Raw genomic sequence first — 16,186 nt, 5'->3', positions numbered from 1 at the left:
TTGTAGATAACAGTGTACATGTTGTAGACAGACAACCAGGCCGGGGAGCTGCATCCTGTGAAAGTCCAGACCAGCTGATGATGTCATCAACGACAAGATGTGTCGGGTTGCGTGAAATGCTGCACCCTAGTTGTGGCAAATGTTACATCTAACCCTAAAGGCAAACACTGCACGCTGACTGAACAGAACAGACATTTGGGAAACCAATGCAGTGTTGCCGACATCTAGAGGCACCTCAGTTCTTAGCAATGGGCATGACATGGATTCTTGAAACCTAATCCCCTCCAACCCAACCCACCACAATATCCCTGTAATATGTGAACCCTGTTAAAATTTAATTAGTCACACCTATCCGTTTTTTCTCTCAAAGCAAGTTATATGAACCCAGATGAACCACAAATATTACCCAATTCCTGTGCAAAAGGGAACTCTGAAAAATACAATTTTTCCCACAACCATTACTCTCCTGCCCTTTTCCCTACAATAACAATTAAGTCCAAAACAGAAAAAAACATGTAGTCCACTGCCATGACTGAAGAATTGTTAGTTTATAAAATTATTTTCCCCTGAAAAGCTGAGGCAATTTTTGATGAAACTGAACCAAGCCTAGAGTCTCTGATTCCACAGTAACCTTCTGACCTGAGGAGGAAAGGTTCTAGTGGAAAAAACAAAACAATTAAAAATGGTTTCCAAGATGAGTTGGTCTAAAATCATCCTTGTCCATCACTTTCCAAGGTAATGGGTCACTTAGATATTCAAATGAATCTGGAGGTTCCCCATTCAAATCATCAGCTTTTATAGCTGTCAGATATGATGGATTTTAATTGTATCCTTTCTTCCTATCAAAGCAAACATCAAATGATCAAAACAATATGAACAGGGAGGATATTGAATAAATCAAAACTGTTACACTGTGACTTTTTGTGACTGATCTGCAGATAAATAAATATCATATTTGGATTTGACATTATCTGTAAGGAATACATACCGTATCACATACCATTTGACATTTATGTTTTTTCTATCATTTAACAATATTCTTTCAGTTAGGAGATTAAACAAAAAATCTGTCCCTTTTTGATATTTCATTTAAGAACCTAATCTGCGTGGGACAAGTATTTTGAGCTGAACTGAAACACTGAAAAATACAAATAAAATGCTAAATCATTACACATGCTAACAAATGCACTTACTCATACAACATACCCCCATTTCTGTGTTATTATCATATTATAGACTAATATGTAAAGGTTAGGGAAGACAGTAATGCAGTGATTGCCAGTATCTACTGTGATTTCTTAAAGAGGAAACACTCCAATCCTATTGTGCAGACTAAGCTTGGTATGATCAAGAAAAGAAAATATACATTAAACATGTGTTTGCATTAGGTTTACAAAAGTCTCTCATGTAATGATTACTGGTTTTAATCATAAAAATAAAATGTTTTGACACATAAATAATAAGAAATTGATAAGACACGATGGCCGTAAGCTTGCTTGAATAAACAATTACACATTGATAAATGTGTTATTAGTTTGTACTTAACTTCTAAAATCTAAAATCCTACCTACCTACCCTAAATTTTAAAGAGGTGTAATCAGAACCACATTTTTTTATTTGGCCTTATAGAAGACAAGAATCCTGTAGACAGGTCTGTCTGCTTGCCTATTATGAGGGCAGAACTACTTTCCATCCATGGATCTATCATTCAGTACAGACTAGAAGCAAGACAATATGTCAGCTTCCACATCTGAAGATACCATTTGTTTCTCTCTGGCTTATTCCTCCAGGACCTTTAACTGTCCAATCTATATCAAGTAGCGTCAATTATGTGACAGTGTTATGCTTGTGAATGAAGGCATCACTGAGACTTGATAGGTTCCTGCTATGCAACCTTTCTACATCTGACATTATAAACAACTGAGCTTGTAAATAGTAACCACCCTCATGGATAAACCTAGCAACAATCTGCCTCTTTTGAGGAGGCTTGCAGAGCTAAAATTACTTCTTACTAACCACAATGAACATAATTAAACAACACTTAGTTCTTTTCTATTGATTTTTTTATTCCCACATGGCCAATTTAGACTGTTTTTTAACATCTGAAAATCTTGAACAAGCAGAAACTTTTAGATCAATATGCAACATGCCAACATGGCTCCCCAGTCTGGCTCATGGGGATAACGCTCTGTACACATCAAAGTTGTTACAGAGTACAATTAAGATTTAATGATATGTTTGACCTTTCCATTCTAATTTGACTCTTGGTTTACTCAATGTCTGCAAACCAGCCTTGTTTAATGAAGGTAAACCAAAAACACCATTTCAACATCTACGACTGATTAGATATAAAGATTACCCCATTAAGCTATCATTGTCAAAATGATACAAGCAAATGAAAACCAACAGTCTGAGCCTTGAGTTATGTATTAACATTACTGCCACTGGATAACAGCTCTGTCCAACTGAATGGATTATAGACATATATTTACTGCCAGTTAATAAGGTGTACCCATTTTCTAGTATAAAGGTCACAATGAATCCATATGGTTACCATTCGACAAAATGTCATTGTGTGTGGAAGTGCATCCATGGCCAACCCCACACTGAAACCATAACCAAATGCATTGTACATAGCCATAAATCTCAAACTGCATTTGTTTTTAATAAAGCGCAAGTACCCTAACACTTCACCAAGGAGGGTTTTCTTGTCCACTTGGCCCTACAGGAAACCACAGATTAATGAATGGCCAGGCATCTTTGCTATGTTAACCTGGAAGTTTGACATTTCTGCTCTCAAATGATCCCAACGGAGATCAAATGTTGCCTGGCATGTCTGCAACAATAGAGCATTACTGGCTGATGGGGACAGAGGTTTGTAAAGTGAACTGTTTAATAAACCAGTCAAGCAACAACTCAGCTGTAGCAATACAAACACAACTGGATGTAACCCCTTCACAAGCTTTGTTGCAAACTGTGGGCGGCTCAGGTCAAAAATAGATTCTGTATGGGTACTTTGAGAAACAGCTCGAACTTTTATGACGGAAAAGTGATTCACAACCTTACCTATTCACATATCTATAGACTGAGTAAGATGGCAGGCAATGCTGTTGAAAACATACCTCAGAAATTATCTGTAGTTGTGTAAATGTAATAATTTGGTAAGGGGTTACTGAAAAACATACAAATTCAATTTTCCTTCAATGGATTGATGAAGTGTAATACTGCTCTGTATCAGCTCCAACAATACACCAGGGTAAAGAGCAGAGCTAGAGAATTTAACACATGGCTTATCATGCCTGCAATAGTTATATTCTATCATCCTCCATGAAAGGTGATAAACTGTTTCAATTCATCATCTGCCAAACATTATGGCTACAGCCTATGAATGTGCAAACAAGATATTATTGTTATCTTTCCCCATCTGATATTTATACAGATTTGTATCAGTATCCTACTGTTATTTCCAGAACACTGGATTGGATTATAACACTATGCTCACGAAAAGTCACTATCACCTCACAACTTGTACATGATAGACTAACTGACTGGACTGACTGATTTGGCAACCTAATACATTCGGTGGGGACACCAGAAACACAAAAGACATTGAAGATCACCAGATTTTTTCATATGACTGTAGTTAATTTGTCATGAAACGACAGATTAACTGTAGTCATATCGGAAAATTGCATGTTATTAACTTCTTTTGAGTAGGGTATGTAAAATATAATGTCAGAGAAAAAATCAGTCTTCATTATCTGCAGAAACAGATTCCATTAGATGTAAAAGGCCAGATAACACTGGATGAGTCTACTGAATATAATATAGATACCTACAAACAAAGAGGATAAACCCTACACAGCATATGGCAACACATAGTTTTGTTGGACCATACACAGCAAACAAACTAGGAAACTAAACAAAAGTATGACCCATTTCCAACTATTCATTATTTAGTTTATCGGAAAGAGAAATTACTGACAATCAGTTTCTAAAATACTGAACCGGGCAAACAGGGTAGACATGGTGAGGGTAAACCAATTTACTTTTAGCAAGTGAGTGAGGTGAATGGGTATGGTTTTACACTGCTCTCAGAAATTTCCATGAGGAAATCCAAAACCAACTAATATTTGATACAATGAATCATCTGGGCAAAAGAAAACCAACTCTAAACATTCTTCGAAAAGGAAGTAGAGTAAAGTATAACAAATGAAAAATGTCCAAAGTTTCAGTGGTGCCCGGTTAATGTGATCCTTGGTTTTCCAGGCAAGTCTCCCACAGCTCCTGTAGCAATAACCACCATGCTGATTGCCTGTGGATTAACTCAGTTATCCCATATCAATGTATTCAACAGTAGAGAGCAGCTGGCCTGGCATCCCCCAACCATCCTCCCATCTCCATCCTCCCATCCCCCCTGCCATTGTCTTGTTTTATCTAATTACTGTGATCACTGACTGATGTCCGGACATGTCTGGGAGCTCCAGACTCCAAGAGGAAACACCAATTGATCTACTTTCAGGGATGGTTTCATGTCAGTGTGTAGTGTTTCAATCTCTAGCACTTCATCAAATCACTCATTGATTGATAAAGCTCTTTTAATGGTAAAGAGTACCAAAAGACACACCATGATCACTGTAAGTAGGTGTAGGGCAGAACAGAATCTACTGATCCTAACATGAATGTAGAGATCAACCAAATAAGAAGCTCTTCTGTACTGAGAAACAACGGTAACAGCTATTATGTTTTCAGCCTTCATGGGACGATTGATGGTTTACTGTTTCAGTTCATCTTTAATCTAATCTTTTAGTCCAGAAACATCACTGACCAGACCAAGTAAACTAGAAATACAAGCTCGAAAATAAACACTCATGGATTGTACATTGTTGTAAATTACGAACTATTTTTACAGCATGATACAGATTTATTACTATGTGTGACTATTGGGGTTATTTACATTTCAGCATTATATTCTATGATATTGTGATAGTTGTCAACCATCGCAATATTGTGATAGTAACAAACCAAGTACAACACTTGATAATTCTATTTATAAACGAACAGAGCATTGGAGACAATCTCAATGACTGTCATTTTTCTGCCTGTTGCTACTGAAACTGAAGTTGTTGTAATCCTTTTTAATCAATCAGAGAAGCAGGTCTGAAATTCACACAACATATGTATTATTTATAAGTAATTGTAACTTGTGAAACTATCACTAATTACACACACTACTGATGGTATCCTAAACTTCCTATGCATAAAGTACTATCATAGGGAAAACATTTATGACAGTTTGATTGTCCGATATATTTTAACATTCCTATTTATTGCCCAATCAGTATATATTTTAATCCATCAGTTTTAATTCATGTTTAATCTTAGGAAGCGGTTTCTGATTCAAATCTAACAGGGTGATACACTGTACACTAGCCAATATAAACATGATGTGAAGAGCAGCAATATGAATGCATTAACTTTTAGAACTGACATGAATCCATTTCTCATATTATCAATCTGACATCAAGATATAGTGCAGCCCAATGTTAATATGAATAACAGCATGCAAGTAATTGTATCATTTAGATTACTTTGAATCATCATTTTTTATGATCATATTTCAGGGCTCACTGACACTGACAAAACACTTTGCAGTCATAAGTCAATTTTCTCGACAGATGTTAGCAGTAATATTCCTGTGATATTTCAGCCAAAAGGTATGTATCCTTGACAGTGGACACATAAAGTAGCTGATCAGTTATTGACCGACCCTGGCTGTCAAGACAGTGTACTGGAGGACATAATTCGCAATCTACCAGACATAGGGAGAGTGACAGATGTCGGACATGTGTAATTGATGTCACTTTGCAGGAACTGGACATGACATTCATCAACTTATGAAAACACTGAATCAAATCAGCCAAACAACCTAGCCTTTCTATTTGTGTCTGGCGATGGTGAGACCTTCTATCCGATTTCCTTTGGGTAATGTTTTATTAAAGACAGAGAAGGAACAAAAAGCAAGCCACACTGTTACAATACTGGTGCTGTCTTGATGGGTATAAGTATTCATAACTGACAGAAATGAGCAGTTTAGCTAAAATTTTCTAATTTCAGTTTTACTTTCAAAAAAGCTTAAAGTATAAATCTAATGAAATAGATGACAGATTCATCAAATACATATTTAAAGGACCAAAACCTTTGTATCTTGGTATTCATTATCTTCGTAACAAAAAATATGTCATAGCAAAAGTGTTTTCTAATATGATTATAACAATTCTCTTAAAACAATATTGCTAAATGAATACTGACGTTCAAAAGGAGCTATGACCTGATGACAGCTTATCGATGAATGTCATGACCTTTGGCTAAACAGAAATTATGATTCATGTGGTGTCTTTTAAAGATTAACTTCACCAACACTTGTAAATATATTTGTCATATCTCAAATTGTTTATTCATAACAGTCAATATAAAAAACCCAAAACAATATTGTTGAAAGACCACTGCTAAGCAGTGACACACAAACACCCCCAAATATCAAATAATTCCAAAGTATCCCTCGAGATGAACCCAAACAATTGATCTGCTGAGTCAGCAAATGTAAATGGCCTATGGCAAACACTTGTATGGAACAAATGGCAAATATCACTTGAGAGCTCAATACAGTCAAGCATTACAGTAGTATTGATGCTTCAGAGGAAATGTCAAGCATTTCTACAATCAGATACAGATACGTATGATAGATTCATAATTTCACATCAACAATAATGTTTTATATATTGTGGTTCCTGAAAAATTCCAGATCTAAACCCATGTCAATTGTGTTTTAGATTGCTTACTCAACTCCTGTCATAGAGACAGCCGCTTATCTCACCTGGATCGAAAACGCATCCATATTTGTCTACAAATTCATAGATCAAATATTTATCTTGAGTCATCACGATAAATACAGCATTTACCATGGATCAATAGTTCTGCTGGATTTTGTACTTGACACCCCAATAGATCTTCTTATAGACAGGCAAAATCGTCAATCACAAATTTCAAAGTTTGGGTATTGATTCTGCAAGAACCATAAATGACACAAATAATCTACAGGAATTAACCCTGTAGGAGATGCTTTCAGTTGTCAGCGCATATTAGAGCCCTCCAAAACCATGTTGAAAATAATCAATTTAAACATGTCAGACACAGCAATAGAAAGTTGAGAAGTTTTCAGGTCTTCATATTAAGTAATGGGATATGTTCATCCCAAATATTGTTGAAATAGCTTGCATCTATTTCTGCAACTCCAAATCAATAGTGTAAGGTGGTGGTTACCTAAACCAAATTGACGTTAATCGCTGAAGATACTTTCCGAAATAGCATGTGCTATAGTAGACAGTGGATTATTTATTGGTCCAGGGGAAAATCAGCCTACACACAGACAGGTGAAGCAAAGCAAACAGCCATCAAATTAACACACCAAGTCTGTTGCTGTGGGAGTCCACAGGGAGTTGTCCTTGAAGTAATTCTGTGGGCTTTATTCATACCCACACCTGAGAGAATAAGGTGGATGGTTATCTACTGACCGTGACATACAGGTGCATAACATGCTGTTCTTGCATTGTAAGTTCAGTTCCAGTGTAGAAAACCATGGTTGATGGTGTGAGTGAGTCATGCTTTGTGTTGATCTCACGCCAGTGCAACTATGCAGTAGATCTATAGACTTATAAACATATCTTGATGCATACCTAATCATCATTCTTTTCCAACAAAGTCAAGCCCACTTGATCTTTTTCCCTCAACAATTTTCAAGATTTCATTGTATCAATATTCTACTCACATATTTTGCTGTAAGCGTATTTTCTGTGAACACAAGCTCTGATGCTAGTTCAACATGCCCTGCCTTATCTCCAGTGTGTGAAAAAAAGAGAGCAACAAAACTATTTTGAAGCATTTCACCATCACAGACAGTGAGTGGTTGAGCTAATGTCACTTTGATCAGTACTTCTGTTGTCATGATAAATCATCTTAAACATTGTAAAATAGAATTTAAACCAAAAATGACACACAGCTCATAGGCATTTAGCACTTTTGTTAAACCCACAAACATACGTCTGGTGTTGACTGTCCAAGAATCATAATCAGGGCAAACCAAAGATTCAAACCCATGACCAGCAGATCTACCGGAATTCCCGTATTTAGGCCCCATCGAAATTTAGCCCATGGGCTAAAATATGGAATTTTTCAGAAATTGATCATCTTAACCCCTATGATGTGCATGCAGCTGCAGTTAAATTGAACCACGTGGTCATTCAATTTTGGATTTATAGTCCAGTTTCCTGATGAAAGAGTTTTAAAAAAACCCGATTCTTTTTATTTATCAACATATTGCGCATTTTTGAACTTAAGCCCTGGGCTTCAAAAAATATGTCATCATTAGAACAATGATTTTCAGTATTTAAGCCCAGGGCTTAAATACGGGCATTCCCGGTAGGTTTCTAAGGGACACAACCGTGTCCAGAATGTGGCTGCATCTCAGACCACAGGGCCACCATGTAAAACAGAAATAACTGGGGTTATGTAACTGACAATTGACACCTTCTGAACTCAATGACAAAACAGTGTAAACCATGAACCATCATGCCATGCTGAGCTGTGTATGCTGGTAACTTACTGTTCAATGTGTCTAATGCTGTCATCATAGCATGAGCAAAGTGTTCTGCTTCTTCTTTGCTGGCAAAATTTAATCCATAAACTTGCCGGCTGTCCCGCCATTGATGAAATGTCGCTGTAGCCTGGTTATATTTTAATCCTTTTAATATGGCACAGTTTATAACCACCTGAAAAGAAGAGATTTTGATTAGTAATAATCAGATCTTGAAACAGAGAGACATGGATCAAGAATGAAAGACTTGATGAAATTACTGGAATACCAAGAGAAACATATTCTGTAGGTTCACTTGGATGCTGTACTGATTAAAGGAGTAGATATCTGGTGCCTCTGTTTCTTGTTCACTAAACAACAGACACCATGCATTTTACCTGCTCAAGGTTTTACATTCACAACCAAAGAAGAATTGAACCCATGTCTTCAGGGTGATGAGCAAACCCTTTACCCCACTGATACTTGCACAAGCACAAGTATGCATTGCTGAAGACCAATGTTGACAAGGATCTGCACTGGTGGTCTGTGTTTTAACAGTCTGAACAAAGATCTGAACTCACCTCATGATCCTGAAGTTTGCGCCCCACAACCCTGAAGGAGTTTTGTGTGGTGTGGTGGTATATCTGAACTTTTGACAGCCCCTGGGTGGCGCCACTTGGTATCCACTTCCTGTTGGCATCATCGTATATCATAACAGAGGCTCGAGCAGCCACAATGGCTAACTCACTGAAAAGAGAAAAACAGAGCTTGCTGACATCTTTCTATATACTGAAACCTATGTATTGGGCAGCAAAGTTTAAACTGAAAAACTTAATTAAAAACGTAACATTAAATGGGCACAAAGTAAACATATTGTATTGTGCTGCATTATGTGAGTAATATGTCAGACACTAATTTTCTAGCTGGCATAAAGGACTCAAACTATCATCAAATATGTTTTTCTACCTACAATAGCAAACCAAAACATAACCACTCACTTCACTCTCATACCATATTTTTTCAAAAATATCTTAAAAACACAGAGATTGTGGAACGGAACAAAATCATAAATATTTCTCATTCCACACTCTAGATATACTCCACTGATTCAATGACAACTATGAACTATTATTTTATACTACTGGTGAAATTAACGTATTCAACTTCAGATTAAGATGTAAACATAAAAACTCTTTTACCCCATATTTCACCATGGTAACACAGATAATCCTATTACATCATGACAACCCTGCAGGTTCCATATGTTTTGCAGTTTGCCACTGTGTGCAATATCTCTTATATTATCACACCAGCAACCCTAACATGCTCTGTTTATTTGCTCAAAAAGCAGAACCGATAAAATATGCCACAAACATTGAGGAGAAAACCGGCTGAAGTACAATAATCCTAAAATGATAAAGCCAACACTTCAACAGTGCCTGGCTATGAATGAGCCATCCAGCAGCCAGCAGAGCCCCTAAGCAGCCCATAATGCAATTGATACAGTAATTAGTAGGGACAAGAATGTGTTTATAAATCATGAGTCACTCATACTTGACACAGACAGACTGGGACATTACAAACCCTCAGAAGCAGCTACTTGGGACAAGGTCAGAGAGGGCTAGGGATTCACATGGAAGGGAAGCAATGTGCAACCGAAATGCCTGCCACTCAGCCAGAGATCATAAAGCCCCTGTGCCTTCTATCATCAACAAAATGTCCTACATTTGTCTATTTTCCATCTGATGCTCCTCTCAGCTTTTCCACATACATAACTGGCTGTAATTATTCAAATCTGGACCAGACAAACCAGATATTATTCTCAATATCCAATACCAGCCCTGTCCATTTAAATAACACTAACTACAAGCATAGGGTGCTGGGTAGTCTGTCGTACAGACCCTGAAGTAAATATATCCAAGAAAGCCCACGCAAGTCTAGAAAATGTGGCAAGTCTAGATTTCCTCAGCTTCTGAAAATGAAGAAAGTCTCAGGGCTCCTTTTCATTATATATATATTTTTTTTACTATGAACATTTTTTTAGTAAAATATGTTCATTTAGAGACTAGTTGTTAGTCTGGGTGCTGGGGACCTATCCTAATCTGGATTCCCTTTGGAAGTACTGTACGTGTTATCAACAAACACGACAAACATAAGTGAGAGAGAGAGTGTTTATTTATGGTGCAGTATTCCAGCTGTAACCCAGCAGCTTATCAATAATTGACAAGGCAAGGCAAGTCAGTGATTGACAGTATAACCCTTCAAGGTTGGATGACACACAATAAACCTCACCATACACAGTAACATCTGACCTTCCTGCTTGAAAACCTGGGTATTATGGACCGATTATCTCTACAAGGTGATACCAAATTACTGCTGTACTGCAATGTTAGTCTATCAAGTCTGGTGGTATAACTGTAGCCAGGTCTGTTTCATGTGTTTTCCATGATTATCCAAACCCTAAATTCTTGAAAGTGACAGACTGTTCCAAACTTAAATAAATTTGATTGAAAAGAAGTTTCAATAGCCATGCAATCCTCAACATGAAACAATGAGGAAAGCATTTTCTTCATGAAAACGCTCACATTGCAAACACCTCTTATATCAATGCAGAGACTACGGTAAGTAAGTTCAGCAGAAATAATAAAGTTGGAAAAAATTATAAATTTTGAGATAACATGTGAATAAAAAAGAAACTGGGATCCCCCGGAACTTCCCTATCTCGTTGGTTGAAGTTGAGTAGGACACCACTATAAATCTTATCAGATATGTGTGTATCACATAATGTGATGCTTGGTGAAAGGTTGCATTTGATGGATCAGTAACTGGTGAAGGGAACTGAACCAGATGGTGACCTCTACCTGTCAACCACTGAGCTAGGGTGCTTCCCACGGACATGCATCAAGGTGTTATCAAAGTTCAGTTTTGACTAGTGACATTTCCTTGTTCACAACCTCATCAACCATTCAATACATGCCAACTCACACGTCTCTGTGATCTTGTGAAAAAATGAAACCAATCCTGATCATTGGTTAAAAAACCCCAGTGTTAACAATGCTGGATGTTGGCTATTGATTACACTATATGCCATAAAGGAAAAAGTGAGTAAATAACTGCATTTTTATCCTTTCCATTTACAATTTCTTGAATCATAGATGAAGTACCATATCGAAATACTCATATCGTTCATGAAGTACCACATACAAATAATCAACACAGTCCCCTGTTAGTGAGAAATTATTTGCAATATTTACACCACAACCTTCCACTGAAGGTGACAATAAATTGCCATGTTATGCCTTAATCACTTTACAATGACATGATGATAAACCAGCTAATTAAAAAATGAAACTGGAACAGTATAAACCACATCAGTTTGGAGCGGCCCTGGCAATTATGACTGTAATAGAACAATAATATCACCATTATCCTTAACCACCACACTTGTTGTATATAAAAAAGAACATATCTAAAACCAAATATATACAGTGTTCACGAATGGTGTTTCAAAGTAACAGGACATTGGGTCCTGTAAGTTTCAGGTGTCTGTCTGACCCATTGAACATTCACAGGACCCATAGAAAAAAATTAAACACACATTTCAGATTTAACATTTCTTATAACTGGCATTGAAATTATTAACAAACATAAGATTTATTAACAGCCAACAAGTGTCACATGTCACATATAACAACTTCAGTCAAAATCATTGTGAAATATACAGTCAGACACTGGGACCAGGGGGTTGTAGACTTCTATCGGACCGTTGGTGAATCTGCCGGATTTGTCAGAGGATCAGACGCTATTCGTGAACACTGTATATATTGGCAATACTTAAATTTGTCTTGTCCTTGCTAATAAAAATAAAGCCTTGACAATAAGCGTGAGTGAGTGAGTGAGTTTAGTTTTACGCCGCACTCAGCAATATTCCAGCTATATGGCAGTGGTCTGTAAATAATCGAGTCTAGACCAGACAATCCAGTGATCAACAGCATGAGCATTGATCTGCGCGATTGGGAACCGATGACATGTATCAACCAAGTCAGTGAGCTTGACCACCCGATGCCGTTAGTCACCTCTTACGACAAGCATAGTCGCCTTTTGTGGCAAGCATGGGTTGCTGAAGACCTATTCTACCCCGGATCTTCACGGGTCTCAGACATAAGCAATGACATTGATCAGATTATAATCCTAAAAATAATGGGAGATTTTGAAACTGAAATATCCTGCCAGGAAATAAAATCAAACCTGAGCACATTTAGATTAATATTATCAGAGCATCTGCTGCAATGAAATTAATTTTCACCAGCATCTGTCGTAATCTGTTGTTTTATTACAAAGATCAACTTGACCAGATATTCAGCCCTTTGTTGCATGTGATGAAAACATGCTTGTCCCTACTTCTACCAGAAATTCAACACAAATACTGTTCATTTAACTGATGACATTCTAACCAAGGTTTACAAAATATTTCATGAATGGCTCAGTTTGAATAAGCTGATGCCCTATCAGCATGTAGACAGCTGTTTCTGACACTGCCCCACTAAAAACAACCCTTGATGGAATGAGAAATCCTACACCCAATCTAGCACTCCTAAGTTAACTCTATCTCTTGAAGAAAACCTTATCCCCATGCCAAGATACTATTGACCTTTGACATTATTTTTCCTGAGAGGGGGTTGTCTAAATGGCCAATTCTTCTGGTTCAGATTCCAAAATCTGTTGATAGCCTGCAGCAAATATGAGATATGCACAAATCTGACTGTAAATCTGTTCATCATCCTCTGTATGAGCTTTGTATATGTCTGCTAGATAGCCATGATCAAACAAGTGGTAGGTTTATGCCAACAGCACAACCTTGCAATTATAACATCAGGGAGAACTATCAAGCCAATAAGATCAACATTATTATTTTGTAAAGTTCAGACATTTTTACCTCATTTTTGGTTTCTATGGTTACACCATATTCCACTTGGTAATAAATTATCTGTTTGATTTTCAATCAAAACCTAGCTAGGAGATAAATATCCAATATGAAACATATTCTCATTTCCTTGTTTAAACTCCATCCAGACTGCAAAATATGAAATCACATCAATAGGTGTATTTATTGCTTAAATGTACCCATTACTTAGTATAATGTTTCTATTATCTTGATAATAACATGTTGATTCATTCATCCCTCGACATACTTCAGGTGGCAAAACCAGCTTCCCTGTCAATTGCAACAATTATCATGGATAATTGGACACATTACTGCATGCAACGTGTGAATTACAATTCATATTCCCAGATAGGATGTTCAGCAAATCATATTTCTTGTAACCATTTCACAATTTAAATACATTTTCCTGGACACAAATTCTGTGACTTCCTCTTAGATTTACATTTTGATATGAATTTACACCTTCATAACTGTTTCCATGTGGAATGTCTGCACAATAAATATCTTGTACCTTGTATCTGTCAATATTTGACAATACACACAAACTACACATAAGATTTCCCATGAGATGCACTTACAAAAAACCCATAAGGACTCTATTATTCCAGTGTATATCTTACAAAGTTTGTTGACAGATGCTTGAAACTACAAACCTATTGTCAATTTAATGCAGAATAGTTTGCAGAACTCTATGTGGGTGAGTTATTACACCCCTTTTAGGAATATTATTACACCTCCTTTAGGAATATTCCAACAATATCACCAGCAATGTGCATTACAGATTGTGACCATCAGGGGAATCGAACATGGGACTCTGGTGTAATGAGTGAACGCTTAAACTACTACCCAACTTCCACAACCCCCACTTGTTGCAAGAGTGTGGCCTGTGGCTTGTGCTGCTTAACACAACTTTCTCTTACTACGAAGACTTGGGATTTTATATTGCATTTGTTGATGTTGTATTGCATCAACTGGCATCAAAGACCTTAGAAACAACAGAGAAGCAAAGACTTAGCTTCAATTTGGACTGAATGCACAATCATATTTGAGTCTACTGGTCACAACCACCATATTTTATATCTACTACACATAGGAATTTGACTGCAATTACAAACCGCTATTGTGTTTTCACTTTATAATTGTCTGTACTCCAGTGATTGTCATGAGGATGCTTGTCATGCATGACTCAAACACCAAATCAAACTTCCTCAATAACAATAACTACAACAATATGATAAACAACACACACCTAAAATAGCATCAAACACCACAGCGAACTGCATTATATATCATATATTAATGGATATGAATGTCCTTATATGTATATCTCCATAGGAAGTATGAAAGATAAACACGGTAACCTCCCAAAACTTAGACCGCCATATCTGAGACAGCTTAAAACAACAACATTTCTGGCTCAATGCACAACTAATCCTCAAGCTGATACCTATTTCTTATAATGGATCAGTCCAGTAGAATCAATTAGACAAGACGTTATGTTCTCCTGATATCTGGCATTAATGTAATGAGATTTACACATACTTTACAGTTTCAATTGTTCTATTTATTTCAGAGGTACTCCACTTAAGGTATCAGAACAGTTGACTCCTTTCATCTTGTGAGGAGATATTCAAATGAAAACATAGCATGCATCTTTAAACTTAATCCCGCTTGTACAGTTCGTATCATGTACTTCTGAATACAAGCTAGGTCTACAAACCCATCTAAAGATAGTATTGCAAAATTATGTAAATACATAAAGTTATGCATGTAAGTACCGAAATGTTTTGTCCAGCCTCATTTTGTAAATGTAAAACATTATGTATATTTCAATGGATAACCATATTTTATCATGTATACAGTGTAAAATGATAACGAGGGGCATATAGCCCAAGTCTTTACTGAATAAAGAATCGAATCGAATCGAACTCAGCAGGGAACACTAATTAGGACTGTTCTATTTCAGCCATGGGTGTTGTCTTAATTAATCCCCTTCATTAATGTCTATGTTATGGCTGTCTAAGATATTAGGGCTGCGCAATATAACCAGTTTACCGGTATTAACCGGTTCAGACATGAAAATGATTCGTATTGCGATACGCTGATCGAAAACCGGTATTTTGACATGCATTCGGAAAACTTTGTAACACTCGGAAACCTTGATGATAGTGGCAACTGTGGTAATGGTGGTGGGAATGATCGTGGTGAAAATTACATGTAACTAAAGGCCCTTCAAAGATTTTACATTTAACTGGATTGTTTAGTTGGGTTCTATTTGTGTTCTTAATTTTTGTTCAAGTTTTTTGCAATGTTTTGGATCTGAATGTTGTAAATATTTACTTATTAATGACCAATGATCCCTGATATGTCCTGACCAGGTCAAGTTGCTGTCTAAAAGCTCAGGGCTTTTTTGAGAGTGGAGAAACTAGTTCAAACTAGTAACCACTGTGTTGATGTTAAATATGCCAAATATTATTTACATTTTTATTTTGTCATGATTAAAAGTTTTTATTAAAGCTTAATCAAGAATAGTGATTTTGTTGTGTTTTTGCTTTATAAATCAAGCATTAACTCGATTATAAGGAGTTTATTGTTACAAAAAAACAACC

General features: G+C 36.6%; 1 protein-coding gene across 7 annotated transcripts in view; it reads right to left on the bottom strand.

Moving 5' to 3' along the window:
• The window catches only part of LOC124261562 (protein enabled homolog), a 68,096-nt gene that overhangs the window by 38,880 nt on the left and 13,030 nt on the right, over positions 1–16,186 (bottom strand). For 4 of the 7 annotated variants that reach the window (XM_046695884.1, XM_046695886.1, XM_046695885.1 and 1 more), the window contains exons 2-3: positions 9,214–9,379; positions 8,663–8,828 (exon numbers count right to left, since the gene is read on the bottom strand). In XM_046695884.1, coding sequence (XP_046551840.1) covers positions 8,663–8,828; positions 9,214–9,379 — 332 coding nt within the window. Of the gene's footprint in view, positions 1–8,662; positions 8,829–9,213; positions 9,380–16,186 lie in introns of those variants that run through there. The other 3 variants (XM_046695889.1, XM_046695890.1, XM_046695888.1) reach the window with 2 other exon arrangements.

This window comes from Haliotis rubra, unplaced genomic scaffold (assembly GCF_003918875.1).
Source record: "Haliotis rubra isolate DU_JTF1 unplaced genomic scaffold, ASM391887v1 Scf80, whole genome shotgun sequence".
Lineage (NCBI taxonomy): Eukaryota > Metazoa > Mollusca > Gastropoda > Lepetellida > Haliotidae > Haliotis > Haliotis rubra.
The sequence above is the reverse complement of the archived record's forward strand: the minus strand, read 5'-3'. Positions and strand labels throughout refer to the sequence as shown.